Consider the following 17,784-nt stretch of genomic DNA (forward strand, 5'->3'; position numbering starts at 1 on the left):
CATATTTTGTGGCCAGTGACTGTCAAAAAAAACATTAATCTTTCTGCATGCATGCTCAGCAACTCATTTGCAGTTTCTAAACAATAGCTTCTTGTGTTTTTCTTGACTCACATTTGCTTTACTTGCCTTGGCTTTAAAATGTTACCTTAACCAATATCAAAATGCCTTGATCAGTCGATGCAACATTTCACTAAACCTTTGCACAAAATGTTTGAAATGAAAACAGCAACGGTCTTATTGTGTTGACTTAATTGTTGACTTGTTGTCACTGCACGAGTGTTCATTTATGAAGTCTAAATTACACGTCATTGTGTAACGTGTCGCTTGTCAACAACTGCTTCTCAAGCAGGAAGAAAATAATTTGTCAGTAAGCGACGCGTCATACGATGAATTTTCACTTAGGATTAAGACATGGCTGTCTCACACACTACCCGGCGAAAGTGACAAACCGCTGGCGCACTGCTTTGCATGATTGACAGTTGCCTTTGTCTTCTCTTTCACTCCCCCCCCCATTGCAGAAGAGCTCAGCCAGTTACAAGGTAAGCCTCACCTATGTGTCGTGGTGATGGTGATGGTGGTTATCGTGGTGGTGGTGGTAGACGACTCTTTAACGTTCTTGTTTTCATTTGATGCGTCTAATTCCGAGTGCTTTTTACTTACAAAACATATTTTATTATTTATATACACAGTATACAGTGTAGTATATACTACAAATGTATATGTAATATATTCATGACTATTCAGAAATATCTCTCGGAATTACTTTAAGCCTAAATGTTCCATGTAATTTATGTAGCACCAGGCTGATAAACTTATTTTCTCACGAAATAAATCGTTCCATTTGTTTTCAAGCAGTAGGCTGCAGCAAACACTCGGTTTCAGAATAAGCAAATGTTCATTAAGCTCTAGTTTGAACTTTTCTACTATGCCACTACTATGTATACAGCCACAGAGACCACTGGTCCTCACAGTTCATTACATTTCTTTTTGAAGATAACATATACACCACAAAACCCACTCTGATTACAATCTTCCTGTGGAAATTAGAGGGTTTTGCAAACTTTGGCAGACTGATTTAGCTTGGCTGTGAATTTGCACTTCAACAACTAAAAGAAAAATATGACTGCTACCAACAGTAAAAGGGCTATATTGAGAATGTGAAATGAGTGTGAATTCACTTCCATGGCAAGTGGAATGAGCGTCTCTTTTCAGAGGTCCTTTTCTCGTTTGTATCCGATATGTTGCATATCACACGTTAATGGCAGATCCTCAGACTTCATCATTAATCATTCCTTATTAAACATAAAGCCTTAGCAGCACTAGTGTATCTGTAGATGTCTAGAAATGTGCTTATATAATTTATGTAGAAAAATATAGTATATTTGTAATTATAGCATAATTTGTAGCAGTCTGTCACATTTGACAGACTGCTTATACATAAGCCTATAATTGCAAATGCCGATGGTTGTATTATGCACAACTGAAAACATTTCCAGATGGTACGTATATGGTCCTGATCTAATACCCGCATTCAAATCAGGATAAAACATGAAATATAAGATTCTGCCAAAGCTTGTGTTTACAATCTCAGCTTGAAAGCGATCTCTGTTAGTACAGCCTGGCTTCTGAATGATCAATAGTAGTAGTGGAAGTATTGGCTCATACATTTAACTACAGGAACCTTATTCTGTGGTTAACATTTGACGAGATCTGAAAGCTCATTGAGAACGCATTGAGTTGCAACACCTTGTGAGTTTGTAGATCGGCTGTCGGTAAAGAGATTTGGTTTAGAGGGTTAAAAGGAGGAAAGGAGTATAGACCCCAGGGGGACCCCAATCACAATCAAGTATACTATTTATTGGAACTGACTATTCCTTCTGCAGTATCAGTAGTGAACATGACTAAGGCAAATATGTTGTTGGATATTCCCAGCTGTGTTCAAGACAAGTCACGCTGACTAACGTGTGTCATTCTTCACAAGTTTTGCGAGAGCTGAATCAGAGTTTGGACTGAGGCACCATTCTGGTTGTGGCTGTCTGTGGTGGAGCGGACACAAGACACATGTATACTTAATGAGACCAGGGAGGGAGCAGCCCTGAATTAATGACTATTTAATGGCCTTTACTATAGAAAGCCCAGATGTCAAAACGTTGATAACTGAGGGGAGACTTATTTATAGAACAACCAGGAGGAGGAAGTAGATAATTCTGAACTCTAATGGAAGATCATGCACATTTAAATACTTAAGTTCTCACTGGCTAGACGACTTCTTATGCATTTTCTTTTTAATCTTCTAAGCTTATTATATATCCATTTTACACACACACACACACACACACACACACACACACACACACACACACACACACACACACACACTCACACTTTGCCATGTTTCCCATGCTTTTTCCCATAGGGTTTCCTTTTATGTATTAAATAAGGTATATAGTTGCCAAGCCATGAACCCATGGCGGAGGTATCTTCTGGGTTAGCCAACAAAGATATGTCATCCCTGTACACATACTGTACATGTACAGTAGATTAATATAGGCTATAGAAAGTATAAAGGTTTATGATACAGTGATGTATCTTCAGAGCATATTTGCATCCAAACTCAAGCCAGCCAGTCTTTGCCTAATTCTATTAGCCTGGGCAGCACTTTGTTCAAAAATACAAATATGTACTTATTTACCGGTAAAACTTATCAGTGCTGCACACGGCCACCACATACTAGTGGGAGTCATGGAGGAGAAAGGGGAGGAGCTTTTATGACAGAAACCTGTAGAATTTCTCATATAGAGCCTTGAATGTCGTCACTGTGAGACTGTTTCGTCCTCCCTCTGCCCGTGTTGCAGCCTGTGTAAAGCTGTGAAGTGAACATGATAAATCCAAGGCGTCGTCGTCATCCCCCGCACTCCCCATGCTGACCTCCTTCCAACCCCTTAAAGCTTTGCTCCGCCAGAAGTTAATTGTGTAGCTTTTGTTGAGTCAAACTGCTTTGTCCAAGAACTAACAACCTGAGCTGACATCTGCAGTGCAGCCGATAAGATGGAGTAGGAAAATACTGTGCTTGTCCCCCCTAGCTCGCTGCACCACGGTGGAGCATCACATGAAAAGCCCAGCTGTGTGCCTGTGATAAATCTTAGCATTGCTCCATGATCCAACAGTACCACAACCGCCCCACGCAGAATACTACATAAGCATCTGATAAGCACTAAACAAACCAGTTGCTTCTGTAGCGTCAACTGCAAGAACTAAGCCACGGCTCTTTACAAAAGCTGATTCTTCATGGAGGTTTTAAATCTGTGGCTGCAAAGAAATATGGAGGGCTGTGCATACAGTGAAGCTGCCGCTGAATACTGCATAATACCGTCTTTACACCCACTTTGGATAGCTCTGGGGATGGCGAGATATTACCATATCAAAGCACATGGAAAAGACCTGTACCCGGATTATTGGAGCTTGATACGATTAGCCGGATAACATGTCAGTTTAAGAGTAATGTATCATAGCACAATTCTGTGGAACAGAGCATTCTGTGGAAAAAAGTAATTTAATTTATTTTCTCTCATAAAGAATACTTTATTTATTTAACATTTGAGAAGCAATTTTTGGATAAATTGTGTGTGCATGTGGCAAGAAAGTATTTTTCTTGATCTATAAGTTACTTTTCTCGTGTCCGCACAGCATTACAAAATCATCTAATTGAAAGTGCAAGAGGTGCACTGGACCATGCAGTGGTAATTGTGACACACCATTTAATGGATCGAACCATTAAAAGCACAGAGAGAAAGAGGGAGAGATAGAGAGAGGGAATGAATGAATGTGGGCCCCTCGTTCTGGTACCCCACTACCCGTTACCTGCCCCGTCTGTCCCTCATGCCTCCCTCTACTGTCCCCCTCACCCCCCTAGCCTCTAAGAAGAACCAGTGGTTGGAGAAGGAGGAGAGGGCACGACAGCTCAGAGAGCAGCAGCTGGAGGGACGTCGCAGGAAGCTTGAAGAGCAGCGGATCAAGGCAGAGAAGCGCCGCGCCACCCTGGAAGAGAGGCAGAAACAGAAACTAGAGAAGAACAAGGTATGTAATCATTCAGAATGACCTTTTCTGCTTTTGAGTCCTGTCAGTGTCTTCGTCATGTTTTCTTTTTTAATGGTAGGCTTAACTTGCATACTACCAGGAGTCCCAAGGTGGGGAATTGTGTCTCAATACCCTGTCAACAATACCATAGTCCGGCAGCCGAGGTGGACGGGTGGGAAATTTGGTATATAGTCTTTTTTATTGGCCTAAAATATTGTCTATATACATACATTCGTGAATCCACTTGCTGACGGGCTGATTTCTTTTTTTATAGGGGTTTATTGTGACCCTACCATTGACATCCTATGGCAGGCAAAAATGTCAAACTTTCCATTTGCTTTAAGTAGCATGTGACATGTCAAACTAGGGGTTTTTCATGATTCTGAATCCATTCCAAGCATTAGTTAAAATACACTCCTTGTGCTAAAAACAGCCATAGACATCATGACAAATGTGATGAGGTCAGCCCATTTTGGGCACATGGCTATGGCTGCTTTTAGCCCAAGAAGTGTATTTTGTGCAAAACTAATGCTTGGAATGGATTCAGAATCATAAAAAACCCCTAGTTTGACATTTTGACATTTTTGCCAGCCATAGGATGTCAATGGTAGGGTCACAAGAAACTCCTATAAAAAAGATTGCCCAATACTAACAGCCGGTCAGAAAGTGGATTCATGAATGTATGTATATAGACAATATTTTAGGCCAATAAAAAATACTATATACTAAATTTCCCACTTTAAACAAAAGAAGCCTGTCGGCTGCTGGACTACCAATCCCACCCAGTGCTTTAGACAAAGACTGACATGCACACTCATCGTAACATTGAGTTGGATTATTTATATGAGGTAAAGTTCCAACAATTGTAAAACTGAAGGCCGTTTCAGACGGTGAGCAAGTGAGGCAGGCGTTCTCGCCTGGACCATCTGCTCATGAGGGGCAGGGGACACATGGCGTGAAGAAAAACGTTAAGAAACGTTAACCCTTGTTCAAGTTTGATTTGTCGAAGCGTACCTTGAACTTTTGTTGTTGCACACAGCACATGTCACACATCGATGTACCATTGCCCAGTATACTGTACATGCTGTGCTCTGTAATTGACCGATATTCCTCTTCCTGTCGCCCCTGTCCAGGAGCGCTACGAGGCAGCCATCCAAAGGTCCACCAAGAAGACCTGGGCAGAGATCCGACAGCAGAGGTGGTCCTGGGCCGGGGCCCTCAGCCAAAACTCCAACCAGAGTGAGTATCCTGTTCCAACAATAACCTACTGAATACACATCCTCTTATTGGAGGGGCGTGGGTGCTTTCCTGTCAAGGGATACAAGTTGAGCTCCTGACATTAATGGTAACGCATTTAAGCTCTATAGCTGTCTACTGTATGTACTGCAGTAGATCAATCAACCAGTCAGACAGTCGTGTTTTTTCAGAACCTTGGGGACTCCTTTACCTTTTACCACTGTGCTGGCCTCAATCATCTCCGTACAGCTCACTAAATCCTCATTACCTCATGACATGATACATTAATTAATATTGTTTGATTAAATCACTCATGTTGAATCACATGCATTAATCTCAGTCTCAGCCGTGTTCTACTACAGTAGTCTAATTTCCCTGCAGAGGAAATTTGGTCTTGATTGTAAGATAAAGTGGAAGGTTAGCTCATGAGACTTCATATTACTGAAGAGCTTGGCACAAGCAAGCAGGCAATGTAACAAATGACCTTGTAGAGTACGAACTAGGTATCTATTTTTCTTCTTAACTGGGCTAGTAGGTCATTTTTTAAGTTAAAAGAAAATGACCTACACATGGACAAATCATCAATTGGTAAGATTTGGTTGGTTAATTGCTCTCTATCTCCTAAGGCAACTTAGGCCAAAATGGCCTACATTGGTGCAATGTTTTGGATATGATGATAGTCTTGTTGCTGTCTAAATAAAGATAATTTAAAACTAGTTTTTTCTTGGTCTGCATCATTGTCCTCATCTTAGTTGACCACTTCCTTTGATATTAGCTAGTTCTTTGCCAGCAGATTTGTTTGCTTCTTAAATATCTCTCCACGCTCATTAGCCCCTGGAATGTCCAGACTTATCGATTGCACATTGCGAATATGTATTCTGCTTTATTGCAGCAGTAAGCCGGGTTTGACCGGCGACAGAGAATGCTGTATGCGGTTGCTTAATGTTTATCTGGCATTGATTGATGTCCTGACTTAGCCCTGTCAACAGAGCCCTCAGATCAGAGTCCTTAGTGTCTGGGTAGTGGGTACAGACAGTTGCTGAAAATGTAGAGGAGGTATGTAGCATGATGGATGTCAAACAATGTGTGCCAGCCTCCACACATGCAGCTCTACTGTAAATCTAAAGGGACTTGTTACGTCTTTATGCCATCTAATGAACTCAGCCACCCATGGGAATTTTGGACAGTCAAATGTTTGAATCTCACACTCGCTCTTCCTGCCTGTCTGTCAGATGGTGATGATGACAGTAAAAGGGTGTAAACGGGCTGCAGTGGACTGCTGAGGACCCAGGGAGTTATCTAGGAAATACTCCAGAGAGACAGTCGCCTTGGCTTGCAAACAAAAAGAGCATTGTGCTTCCTCTTTACCAGCGGAGCCCCATGTATTGGAATAAAGCCATTGAGGCCATGCCAGACTTAATACTTCCATTACGGTCTCTGAATAATGTCTGGTGGTGTTTTAGGGAGATTAACTAATCATTTGATTGGAGTGCTTAAGAGAGATATGGAACTGGAAAACGATGAATGGCTGGAAAAGGAGGAAGACGAGGAAGAAAGGATTTCAATCTGCAGTGCTGGCTTTTTCTGTATTAAGTTTGTCATATAAAGTTTTAGATACAGACAGTATATGCAAATATTTGGCATTCGGCATTAGGTTTATTTGACTTGAGTCAAATAAACCAGTGGAGCTGAGTTTTCATACCAGTGTTGCTGACTCAATTCTTTCCTCTTGTGCTGCCTTTTGTCCAGCACCTGGGCTAGAGTGGAGGTGCATGCTCTATTTCCTTTATTATTCTGAATTGAGCCTGTTATTCGCCCCTCCAAAAGTGTCAGCAAACCCCTTCAACCGTGAAATGAATGCTGCATTGCCCAGCAGGCCCAACAGTCGTTTGCATCTTGTTCTACGCTTAGGGTTGCAAATGGTCAGGAACGTTATACTAAATTTACTGTGTAACTTTTTCTATTAAACAAAAGTAATTTTCTTTCACGGTTGTACTTTTCCCAATAACCATTACACATAATGTGTTTGTGATGACTTCGGCACTATTAAATAGTGTCTGGCCCTGATGGATGTACCGGAAATGTATTTATTTATATTAAAAATATATTGTTTCTGATGACGTTTTGGTGCATTCCAAAATATCATCGGACACTACAGCACAAAACTACTAAACTGAATGTCATGCAGTATGACTTTTCAGTAATCATGTTTTTTATATAATTAATTTATTTTGGCTGAAAATACACATAATAAGGCAGTACTAGGTATTGTGGCATGTTTTGGCTAAAATATACTCCCATTAACACAACCATGCACTGTGCATTCAGTGCCATGTTTGAATTATTTGCCACAGCATCCCCCATGAAAAGTGCATTCTCCCATTACGTTTGCAGAGTATCTTCTTCCATCACATTTACAGATGGCATTCTACCTAAATGCAGTGCTAATGAGCTCACACCACGCTATGAGCTACGACTACTAGTCATAGGACTACATGCTTTCAGGTTTATACAAAAGTGTGATATTGACAATGTCTTGTTCAAGTAATGAATACAATGAAAAGAGTTTACTCATTTGAACAAAGCTCAACTCGACAACCTTTCCCCCTTTCGAAAGGTTGACATTATAATCTTATGATATGGTAAAAGGTTTACAGCCTGTGAAAGTAAATTTTATATTTCCATATTCCAATTCATTCAGATGGAACGTTTCCAACATCTCGCAATCTACCTGGCTTGCTCTGAGATTTTCACAGCATCTCTCTATTTTACTTTTTCACATTTATTATTATTTATTTCACATTTTCTTTCTCAAATATTTTTCTCCAGGAGGTTCATTCTGAATACATTTTATTTTGACACACTGTCTGAACTCTGAACTAATATTTGAATGTCCATTTTCACAAATGTATGCCGGTGGGATAAAAACAAAAGAGAATACTCGGGAGTGTCATATTATTTACTTGTTACCAACGGTAGCTATATGTTAACCACATGAACCCTAGCGTCCATATTCTGGGAATTTTCGGTGAAAATAGATGATCTACAAGTTTGTAAGCTTGTAGATCGGCTAGAGGGACCCAAATATAAACCCCTGAGGGGGTTCTGTTCAATGAAGTATATAGGGTTTGAGTGGTTAATATTGCACGTGGCGGTGCAGCATATTTTAAACAGAAGCACCATTCCACAGGAAGGTTCCTTTCAGTGACCCATCATGTGATGTGACCCCATGTGAACATCTGTGTTGGCTGCTCTCTTGGCTTCTCAGGCAGGTGCTTCGTGTCTGCGGTCAACCTGCCCAAACACGTGGACTCGGTTATAAACAAACGTCTCTCCAAGTCCTCTGCCACCCTCTGGAACTCGCCCAGTAGAAGTAAGGCAACGTCCGGGGGACGTCCACCCGCCCTCCTCTCCTCCCGCCTCACTGTCGTCTGTCCCTCCCCGCCGTCAGCCATCTCAGCACCCCTTCCATTGTCTGTTAGGATTTTCAGTTGTTTCCGTTTCCCCTTCCTGAGTTCGGTCGTTCTCCTGTGCTTGATGGTTGACCACCGAATCATTTCCACCTTCCAAATCCACTATGAGTTGACTTTTGGTGTTTGACGTTTGGCCTTGGTTGGTGTTATATATTTTTTTGTTATTTTTTTTGGTGTGGGCACCTTTCCTCTGCATTCTCTCATGTTCAAATTTTGTATGAATATGTTTTAATATGCACAATGTCATATTTGAATTTGATTCTTCCTTAGGTGGTTCATTTTGTGTGGTGAAGGTCATGTTCATTCCTGGTGTGTTTATGTGTGTAAATTGGGTCTTCTGTATATTTGTATCATATTTTGCATCATGCCCGGCTGGCTAACCATTTATCCATTTGAAGGTGTGGAGGTGAGTGGATTATGTATGGGCAACCATGCAAATCAACAATAGATTATTTATTATATTCATTACAGACTAAGATTTCAGATCGGTCCACAGGTCATCCTTGTGTGTTAGCAGTGTTAGCAGAGTGCAGGTGCAGACTAGAGTCCCTTGTTTTAGAAAGTGAACTAGGTTACTGTGTACCCTCGCAAAAATGAGAAACGTGTTTGAGAAAGTGAAGTCAGATGCCTGTGGTGAGTCGACATTTTTTAATAATGTGCTCTTCCCTGGAGCACCAAACTACACTGCTAGAAAACGGACAAAAGGTGAATGGACAGCCTTCATCTGTCCCTCCCAGCCAGACTCGTTATCACCTTTTCACCTTTTGTTTCTTCCTTTGTCTCCAGCATGCTTTTGGCCTCTTTTTTTCCATCTTGTTTATTATGCTCTCGCCTCTTCTTTTGTCCTTTCCGGTCAAAAATGTTTTCCCCTCGACTCTTTCTCTCTATTCTCTCTCAATGCTCTGCCACACAAACCTTAGTATTCAGTACAGGATGTCAGTGCAGTTCCTCAGTAGTCCAAGAAGCATCTCTCTCACTACCCCAAAAAACTGCTGACGAGTCTCGGCACAAAGCCCCGGTTCTCTGATTCTCTGTTTGATGCTGGAGTTATAAATAACTGATTCATTGTCTAGACAAGTATTTCAAATCTTCATGTCTTTCATGGGTGATAACAGACCAGCTCAGGGCTATATAGGAAGACATTTAGTGACCTTGTGTCCTACCCCTTTCGTGTGTGGAAATCTCTTTCTGTGTCATTAAACTCTTATGGGTAGTGGTTGTTCTACAGAAGAATGGTGGTTCTTTACGGTTGGGCTTCATTGCAACTTGTAGACACATGCGTATTCCTTGAATTTGATTATTGGGTTTCTATTTTCTTTTTGCTTATATCAGGGTATCACTTTAATATGTCTACTCCTGTGTCTCCACTGTTTTGATCATCTTAATAAGCTCCTTTTAAATTACAAAGACTAATGCGACTGCAGATAATACTGATTTTGAGCTGAGCTGTGATTTGAACCCTGGCATTGGATCAGTGACATCTTCCTGGCTGAATGTGAAATGACACCTTGATGTTTGTCCCCTCCCTCAGACCGTAGCCTGGCATTGAGCCCATGGGAGAGCAGTATCGTGGATCGACTGATGACGCCCACCCTGTCCTTCCTGGCTCGAAGCCGCAGTGCGGCCAGTGTCCTCAGTAACGGCAAGGATGGACGTAAGTAGACACGCAGTACTGTGCACCGCTGGTTCTCAAAGTGATGTCTGGGGCTCCAGGGGTCTTGAAGGGTGTTCTAGTGGCTCCCCAGAAAAATGAGGAACAGGTTAACCATACTAATAATCACTGATCTACAAAGCACACTTCACGTATTATTTAGGCAGTGTCATTACTGTCATAGACAGTCAGTCAGGGTGGCATGGATGCAGACGTCAGAGCCAGAAGGCAAGAGCCACATTTATCCAACTCAAGAACATTTGGAGCTGTAAAGAAATCAACCAGTAAGTCAGTACAGTCATTTGAGCTTGTAAATTGGCTGTTTTTGAAAACATTTGGAAAAATCTTAAAACATAAACATTAACCTCTTCTCTTATGATCTTCTCTCTGATAAAATATTTTCCGCAGCCAAATACAAATCAATATGGGGGTCCAATGACATGAAAATGTTTGAGAATCACTTTGTACGGAATTGTGCGTTTTTTGCATTGGCATTGCGACCATTCAGTGCATGGATAATGGATGTTGTGACATTACTTGTGACCCCAGAATCCCCCCTGTGCCCCCGCTCCGCCTCAGCCAGCCCCCTGACCCTGTGTGCCCACCGGCCCCATCACCGCTGCTCCGACCGCTGGAGGGTGACTTCCAGCACGCCAGACATCACGCAGCGCCAGCACAGACGTAGCTCTGCACCTGTACGTCGTCCACATTGGCTTGTTTTATGGTCACTTAACCCATTTTGACCTGAGATCAGATTTCTGAAAAAGCTATGTTTCTATGTCAGTGGTTCTTCGATTTTTGGAAAAAAATGTCAATAGCTAAAGCATAACACAATGCTAACACCAAAAGGCGTTCCCGCCCAAAATGGGTTAATTGTTGCATTGGTACCATGTTGAGAAAACAGAGCCAGACAGAGCATAAACTGAAGCCTCATAAACAAAACAAAAATTTGTATGGAATGTAATATGAAATACAGCATGAAATGTAATACAGGAACCCGCAACACAAATAGTATCCACCCACACTGAAGACATTCGCTGCCAAGAGGCTGATCATTTACTTGGCCTTGAATTTCTGTTCTGTTTTTTTGTGATATTTGGATTTGACACACTGAGAAAAAATATCCCAAAATGAAACCATGCCCTGCTCTGCTTAATCTCTCCCTTGTATTCTGCTGTTTTTGCACAGCTCATAATTAACTGTTGTATTTAGTTTCCTTCATAATTGCACCATGGTTACAACAATGCTACTGTATGTGGGAGCTCTTCTCAGCACATTTTTATTTTATTTTACAACACCGGAAACATGAAAACAAATAAACAATAAGCTGATGGCACACACATTATGGTAATCTTCTCTGCATATTTTGATTAGATATATTTTTTTTTCATTTGTTTTCATAGCTGGATAAAAATAAGAAAGAGAAGAAAGACAAGGAGCGAGAGAATGAGAAGGAGAAAATCGCTCTCACTAAAGAGAAGGTGTTAAAGAAGAGACAGTCTCTACCAAGTATGAGACACAGACCTGATCCAAGGTAAGACTTTCTCCATTACACACTCATCAGAGTCGGGGTCAGTTCACTTTGTCTTCGTTGTCAGTATTGTCAAATGTATTTTCTTCCAATTTCAACAGCTATTCTTCAACTTCAAAACACCTTACAGTAGCTTTCATGAGAATGAAGACACTGTATCATTATGAATATGAAACTAGGGATTTAATGAAGGGAATAAACTTTAAATCTGATCATTGCAATATTAACTTGCACCAACATTCACATTATTTCCCTAACTCTGCTAATCAGAATTATTTGTCTTTGCTTGTTATCTGCAACAAAGATTAGGATACATAAACTGTTATTGATCCTGAGAGAAATTGAGTTGTCAAAGCAGCACCACAGTACTAAGGATGAAACACAGCTACACTTAATAAGGGTACACATTTAGTATTAGCACTAATTAAAATAAGATGACGATAATAAAAGTCTTAACGTCCAACCTGGCCATCTTGCGCCTGCACTGGTTAGATTTGCATAATGTATGAACCATTCTAGGTAAAAATTGCGGCGTAAGATGTATTGGTATTCACAAGCTTGTGCAGTTATTGATTAAATTATTAATTGCCTTTCCCCCTCTTTGGTCTTCCAATACATTATTCTTCCAATAATTGTCTCACTATCAAAGAGAATACCAGCACTCACAGAAAAGAGCTTACAGCACTTTTATTTAGTTGTCACGGGCAGCTTACAGGTAATGCTGCCTGTGACAGCATAGGTAATGCTGCCTGTGGCAGCATAGGTAATGCTGCCTGTGACAGCATAGGTAATGCTGCCTGTGACAGCATAAGTAATGCTGCCTGTGACTACTAAATATAATCACCTTCAGGACATTTCCGTGAGTGCTGGTATTCTCTTTGATTGTGCATCCGGTAAAAAAGTTCTATTCTATTGCAAATAACTTCTGTACTGCCATGAAAAACTGTCCTTTGGCTCTCGGTTAAATTCTCCACATAAGCAATTTAAGGCAGAGCAGCATAAAGCCTGGAAGAGATCGGTACAACCATTAACAACCTTTACTACTTGTGAAAACTGTATTCCGCAGCCTTGCATTCTGAAGATGGCATTTGAAGAAAATGTTATATACTGTATTGTGCTCTCCACAGTCCACACAGAGCACAATATTGCGTACACTATTGTAGTCCACACAGAGAGCACAATATTGCGTACACTATTGTAGATATTGGCTATTTTCTGCGTGTCACACTAATGTAGGACGGAGTATAAATTCAGCGTTAGACTCCCATGACCTCCCAATGATGACCTCATCTAAGGCCAACAAGAACTAGGTCAGTGAAGGAGTGACGGTGTTTATGGTTATTTCATTTAATTAATTGAGCCTAGGCAAGGAACTAAAAGCATGGCATGCCAGTCTGAGGGGGACAGATCGCTCATAGTCAACCCCTATAGGCCGCAGGAATTAATTGGCTATGTGACATAGTGGAGGGAGAATGGAGTGCCTCTGACTCAACAGAATTGTGTCTAGCAGGAGCTAGCGGTGGCAAAGGCGTGGCGGGAAACCGTGTTCTCTGCAGTAATGGATGTTTCCCTGCTGCTGAATGCTGCTCTGCCCACTTACTGCTAGGAGTCAGACCCATAATGCACTTAGAGGAATAGTGCTAGGAGGAGACGGACGCATAATGCACTTAGACTAGAGGAATAGTGCTAGGAGGAGACGGACGCATAATACCCTTAGAGGAATGATGCAATGTTTCAAGTGCTTTGGATTTGTTGGGTTGAGGTCATGATTTCTTAAGGACAATAGTACATTGTATCAGCTAATATAATGAAAACAATACTTAAGCTATTATGTTTGCATATATTTGAATGCACTATAGCACTGGTCTGCATGTTTGTATGTGGTAGACATCAAGAGCGTGTTCTATTGAGGTTTTCCTTTTTTTCCCCCCAGTCCCAGTCCTTTATCAAGACGGCCCTCCTCTCCAGGGATTCCCAAGGGCAGAACCACGTCTCCCAGCCCCGCTGCCTCCCCGAGCCACAAGCCCCTGGCCGCCCGTGGCAGCCCCTCCACCCCCAAGGCCAGGCCCAAGAGAGCTAGGACTCCTGCCAGGATAGTCCACAAACGCACATCCTCTCCCATTCCCTTGGAGAGAGCCAGGGAGCCCCGCAGGCCTTCCACCCCAGAGAGCAGGGGTGAGTACAAGACAGAGCTGGTGATAAGTGGTTGCAGACAGTATGATGACTTTTCACTTCATAGTACCAGCTCCATATGTTTCAGCTGTGTTTTTAAACCCAGTATTGTGTAGAAACAGATGGCTTATTCATTATTATTATGTGTTGTTGCGCTCACACTCACACAGTCACTGGTTACTTTGAATCCGTGGTGGGACTGGGAAATAAATAATGCGTGGAAGAACTTGGCATCCCGTTTTGTGGCCATGAGAGGTGGTGTGTGTGTGTGTGGCTGGCTGGCCATCGTAGACACACGCGCACACCCTGGGTAAATAGTATATGTACTGCGCTCACTCACTCACTCACTCGCGCACTTGTCAATTCAAGTCCCCCGCGATGCGATACAAAAATCGATGTGTTTTTCAGGTTGTTGCCGGCGTGTTGTTGCTAATGCTGGCGGTGGCCGTCATGGGTCCTTATTAGTGTAGTTTGTCAATGGTGAGGTGGAGTGTTCGCCTGTCCGGCACAGCAGCCAGAGGTGGAGGGGGCTGAGTTAGGATGAGCTGGTGTGGAGCAGAGGCAGCGAGGTTGGACATTGAGGGGTCGGAAATCATCCCGGTCACGTGGTTGATGTAACGTGTGTGTCACTGTGAAGGCCGTAGACTACAATGCGCCATTGGACTGGCCCCATGAAGTGAACGGAGTTGGCGTAACTTGGCAAAGTGGTGACGATTTTGATGTAGGCTGGTGGTCTTGCGCAATAATGTGTTATTTCATAGAAATGGGTATTCTACTGTAAATATGACAGTTGCATGGATGCAACCTTGCAAAGTAGTGGCTGATGTCTGGACAGGCATGCTGTTGGTGTTGTGCATGGTGAGATGTGTGCAAACGGTGTGGTTTGGTAGGAGAAGGCGGACAAAGGATGGGGCTATTAGAGTGCCAGGATATTGACAGCCATTCAAAATCCATCAGATGAACACCTGGGATGCAATCGGTGTCACTCACCCTTGGAAAGATTTGTTTGTAATGGAGATTTATAGCTAACTCTAGCTGGTAGGCTAGCGGTCATTACCTCCGGTAGGCTACAACTATCTGCTTCTTTTAATGAATAATTATAGTCAGATTATCCATATATCTTGTTGCATGTGTCTTGCAGCACCACTGAGATGGAGATCTCTTTCTCTCCCTCTGACTCAGACACAGGCTCACACAGCTGTTTGGAGCCATTGTTTACAGAACAAATCGTGCGGACGCTCACATAATTATCGTTGCAGTGCTTGGTGTGACTGATCCTTTGGTCTACACTTGGAACCAAAGTTTCATTCGGCACCTCTTGAGAGACTATATACTTTGTCTCATAAGAGACATTAGTCTTTGTGGCTGAGTCATACTGTAATATTTTAATACTGGTTGTTATACTGGCCTTGGCTTTACTTCCCATGACTGGGAAAGAATGTATTTGAGGTTGGATCTCTCCGCTATTGGAAAAAATGAATCAGCAACTGGAAACTCAAGTATATCTGTCAGAGAGCTGCAACGGAGCCAAGCAAAGATTACCATCAGACTCAATTATGCATGGCACCGCACACAGCTCTTTAGTCAGAGCCTGTCCCACAAGCACCAATAGGCTGTGCTAATCAGCCTTAATTATATCATTATAAGCTACTCAAACACAAGCAATGGCTTGCCCAAATACATGGTGTATCTGATAAAATTATGAAGTGACTTTAAAGGTTGTTGAGAGATGGATCTGCACAGATGTGTCGATAAAGTAATAATAATAGTCACTGCTGTTGTATATATATACAATATGTATTGTACTCGTATGGAATCAGTATCTGAACCGTCTCACTTGAAGGTCTGATTAGTGATACAAATGGGTCGCTCAATCATCTGAAATCTTTTTGTTTCTCTCTAGGACATGTCATGGGAGTCTAGGTGATGATTATTTTAAACTGTATTTCCTGTATTTTGGGGCTGCAATGGTTTTAGTTACGATTTGTTGGTAATATGTTTTAACATTGGAGTAAAACAAATCAAACTCTTTGAAAATATACAGTATCTGAATATCACCCTACATTTGTAGGTTGAAAACCTTTAATATCCACTCCTCTCCACGCCTTGTTTTCCTGATTTAGGCTCTCCTACAGTTCCCGCCAATGCTGTATCCTCGGCCTCGGTCACACCTTCACCAATCACAACCCCCGCCACGCCTTCATCGCCTGACCAGGTCCAATCAGCCGCCCGTGTTCCTGCGCCATCACCCGCCCCCTCCCCAGCATCCAAATCCATGGCCGGCACCAACGATCAAGAGGAGGCCGTGCGCATGCTGGCAGAGAAACGACGGCAGGCCCGTGAACAGAGGGAGAGGGAGGAGCAGGAGCGCCGCGAGCAGGAAGAGAAGGAGAGGTCAGAGCAGCTGCTTAATGCCTTCCAACACACATGTCCAAATGGGTGCAGTGCATGCTTTGTGCCAATCACACAACTATCAAACTCCCAACTACGCGGAAGACTGGGTAGATGAAAGGAGTTTCAGAGGCCGCAGTGCAAACTGCCAAATCACCCTCCAGTATGTTCTCATGCTTGCTTTAGCCAAGATGTCTTTCCATCAGTCCTCAGTCTCACTACTCGGAAATGTGACAGGCTGTCTTTAATAGCATATAAAAATAGGCCATGTGATAATGAATCATTTAAAATTCATTATGTCACCTTCACTCCATATGAAATGAGTTTCCTGGGCCAAGCATTCTAATTAGTTATAGACACATTGCAGTCGTACTGTTAATTCCATCTAGTTGTGCTTCACTGCGTATTGTGGTAGTCAGGGAACTAGTTAAGTATCTTTTATTTCATTCTTTATGCTCATGACTTCAATATATTTATTGATGGCTATTCTTTAAAAAGATGCCCAATTTGATTGCAATTTTGCAGCCCATTACTTTAACTTAAACGTAAATAAAATACTTTTCAGTCAGATAACTCACAAATTGATTGAACTAATATTTTTTATTGAATGAGAAGAAGTGTGCAAATATTTTATTTTGGCGTTCATCTCTGCTACATTTTTCTCCCTGCGCGGCACAATTATACAACCCTCATTAACCATTAAAAGCAGGGAGATAGATATACAATAACAACTTAGGTGAGCTTAAATACCCCGCCCAATTGGTCAGTTGATTGCCACGTCATCGCATGACATGTGGTTCTTGCATCGCATACCACTGAATGAGCCCATTGAGTATATCTGACTGAACTAACTCCACAACCTACGCATCATTTATGTACTATTAGTTTAGTCCAAATTCTTCTGTTGCGCAATGTGTGGTGGAATAAACATTGACTGCTTTTTTATACAGTACAGAAAATGTCCCCAAAGATTTCATGTCGAATGACGATCAGTATATGACTTATCACATAATCTTGATGCCATGTTCTATTATTTGTGCTCCTCAATGAGACCTCACAAAGCGGAGTGTGTGTGTGTGCACATTTATATCCCCCTGGAGAGTGTAGGGGGTTGACAACTATATGACGGCTCTCTCCAATAAGGTCGGTAAGCTTTAAAGGATTGGCCATGGCGTGCGCCAGTCCTCTTGTTACGTGTACAAGCAAGCGTGGACTCCTGTTGTCACTCACTATTATCAATGTCACATATCCGC

General features: G+C 42.1%; 1 protein-coding gene across 7 annotated transcripts in view; it reads left to right on the top strand.

Annotated features, from left to right (window-relative positions):
- map7d1a (MAP7 domain containing 1a) overlaps positions 1 to 17,784 on the top strand; it is a 53,696-nt gene that overhangs the window by 24,091 nt on the left and 11,821 nt on the right. For 2 of the 7 annotated variants that reach the window (XR_013964381.1, XM_080768549.1), the window contains exons 4-12: positions 519 to 539; positions 3,914 to 4,077; positions 5,211 to 5,316; positions 8,582 to 8,686; positions 10,318 to 10,440; positions 10,987 to 11,132; positions 11,841 to 11,971; positions 13,902 to 14,143; positions 16,264 to 16,534. Coding sequence is in view for 6 of the 7 variants with exons in the window: in XM_080768549.1 (XP_080624675.1) it covers positions 519 to 539; positions 3,914 to 4,077; positions 5,211 to 5,316; positions 8,582 to 8,686; positions 10,318 to 10,440; positions 10,987 to 11,132; positions 11,841 to 11,971; positions 13,902 to 14,143; positions 16,264 to 16,534 (1,309 nt within the window). In the remaining variant the exon portion in view is untranslated. The remainder of the gene's footprint in view (positions 1 to 518; positions 540 to 3,913; positions 4,078 to 5,210; positions 5,317 to 8,581; positions 8,687 to 10,317; positions 10,441 to 10,986; positions 11,133 to 11,840; positions 11,972 to 13,901; positions 14,144 to 16,263; positions 16,535 to 17,784) is intronic. The other 5 variants (XM_080768551.1, XM_080768554.1, XM_080768550.1 and 2 more) reach the window with 5 other exon arrangements.

This window comes from Protomyctophum bolini, assembly GCF_963924005.1.
Source record: "Protomyctophum bolini genome assembly, chromosome: 7".
Classification (NCBI taxonomy): Eukaryota; Metazoa; Chordata; class Actinopteri; order Myctophiformes; family Myctophidae; genus Protomyctophum; species Protomyctophum bolini.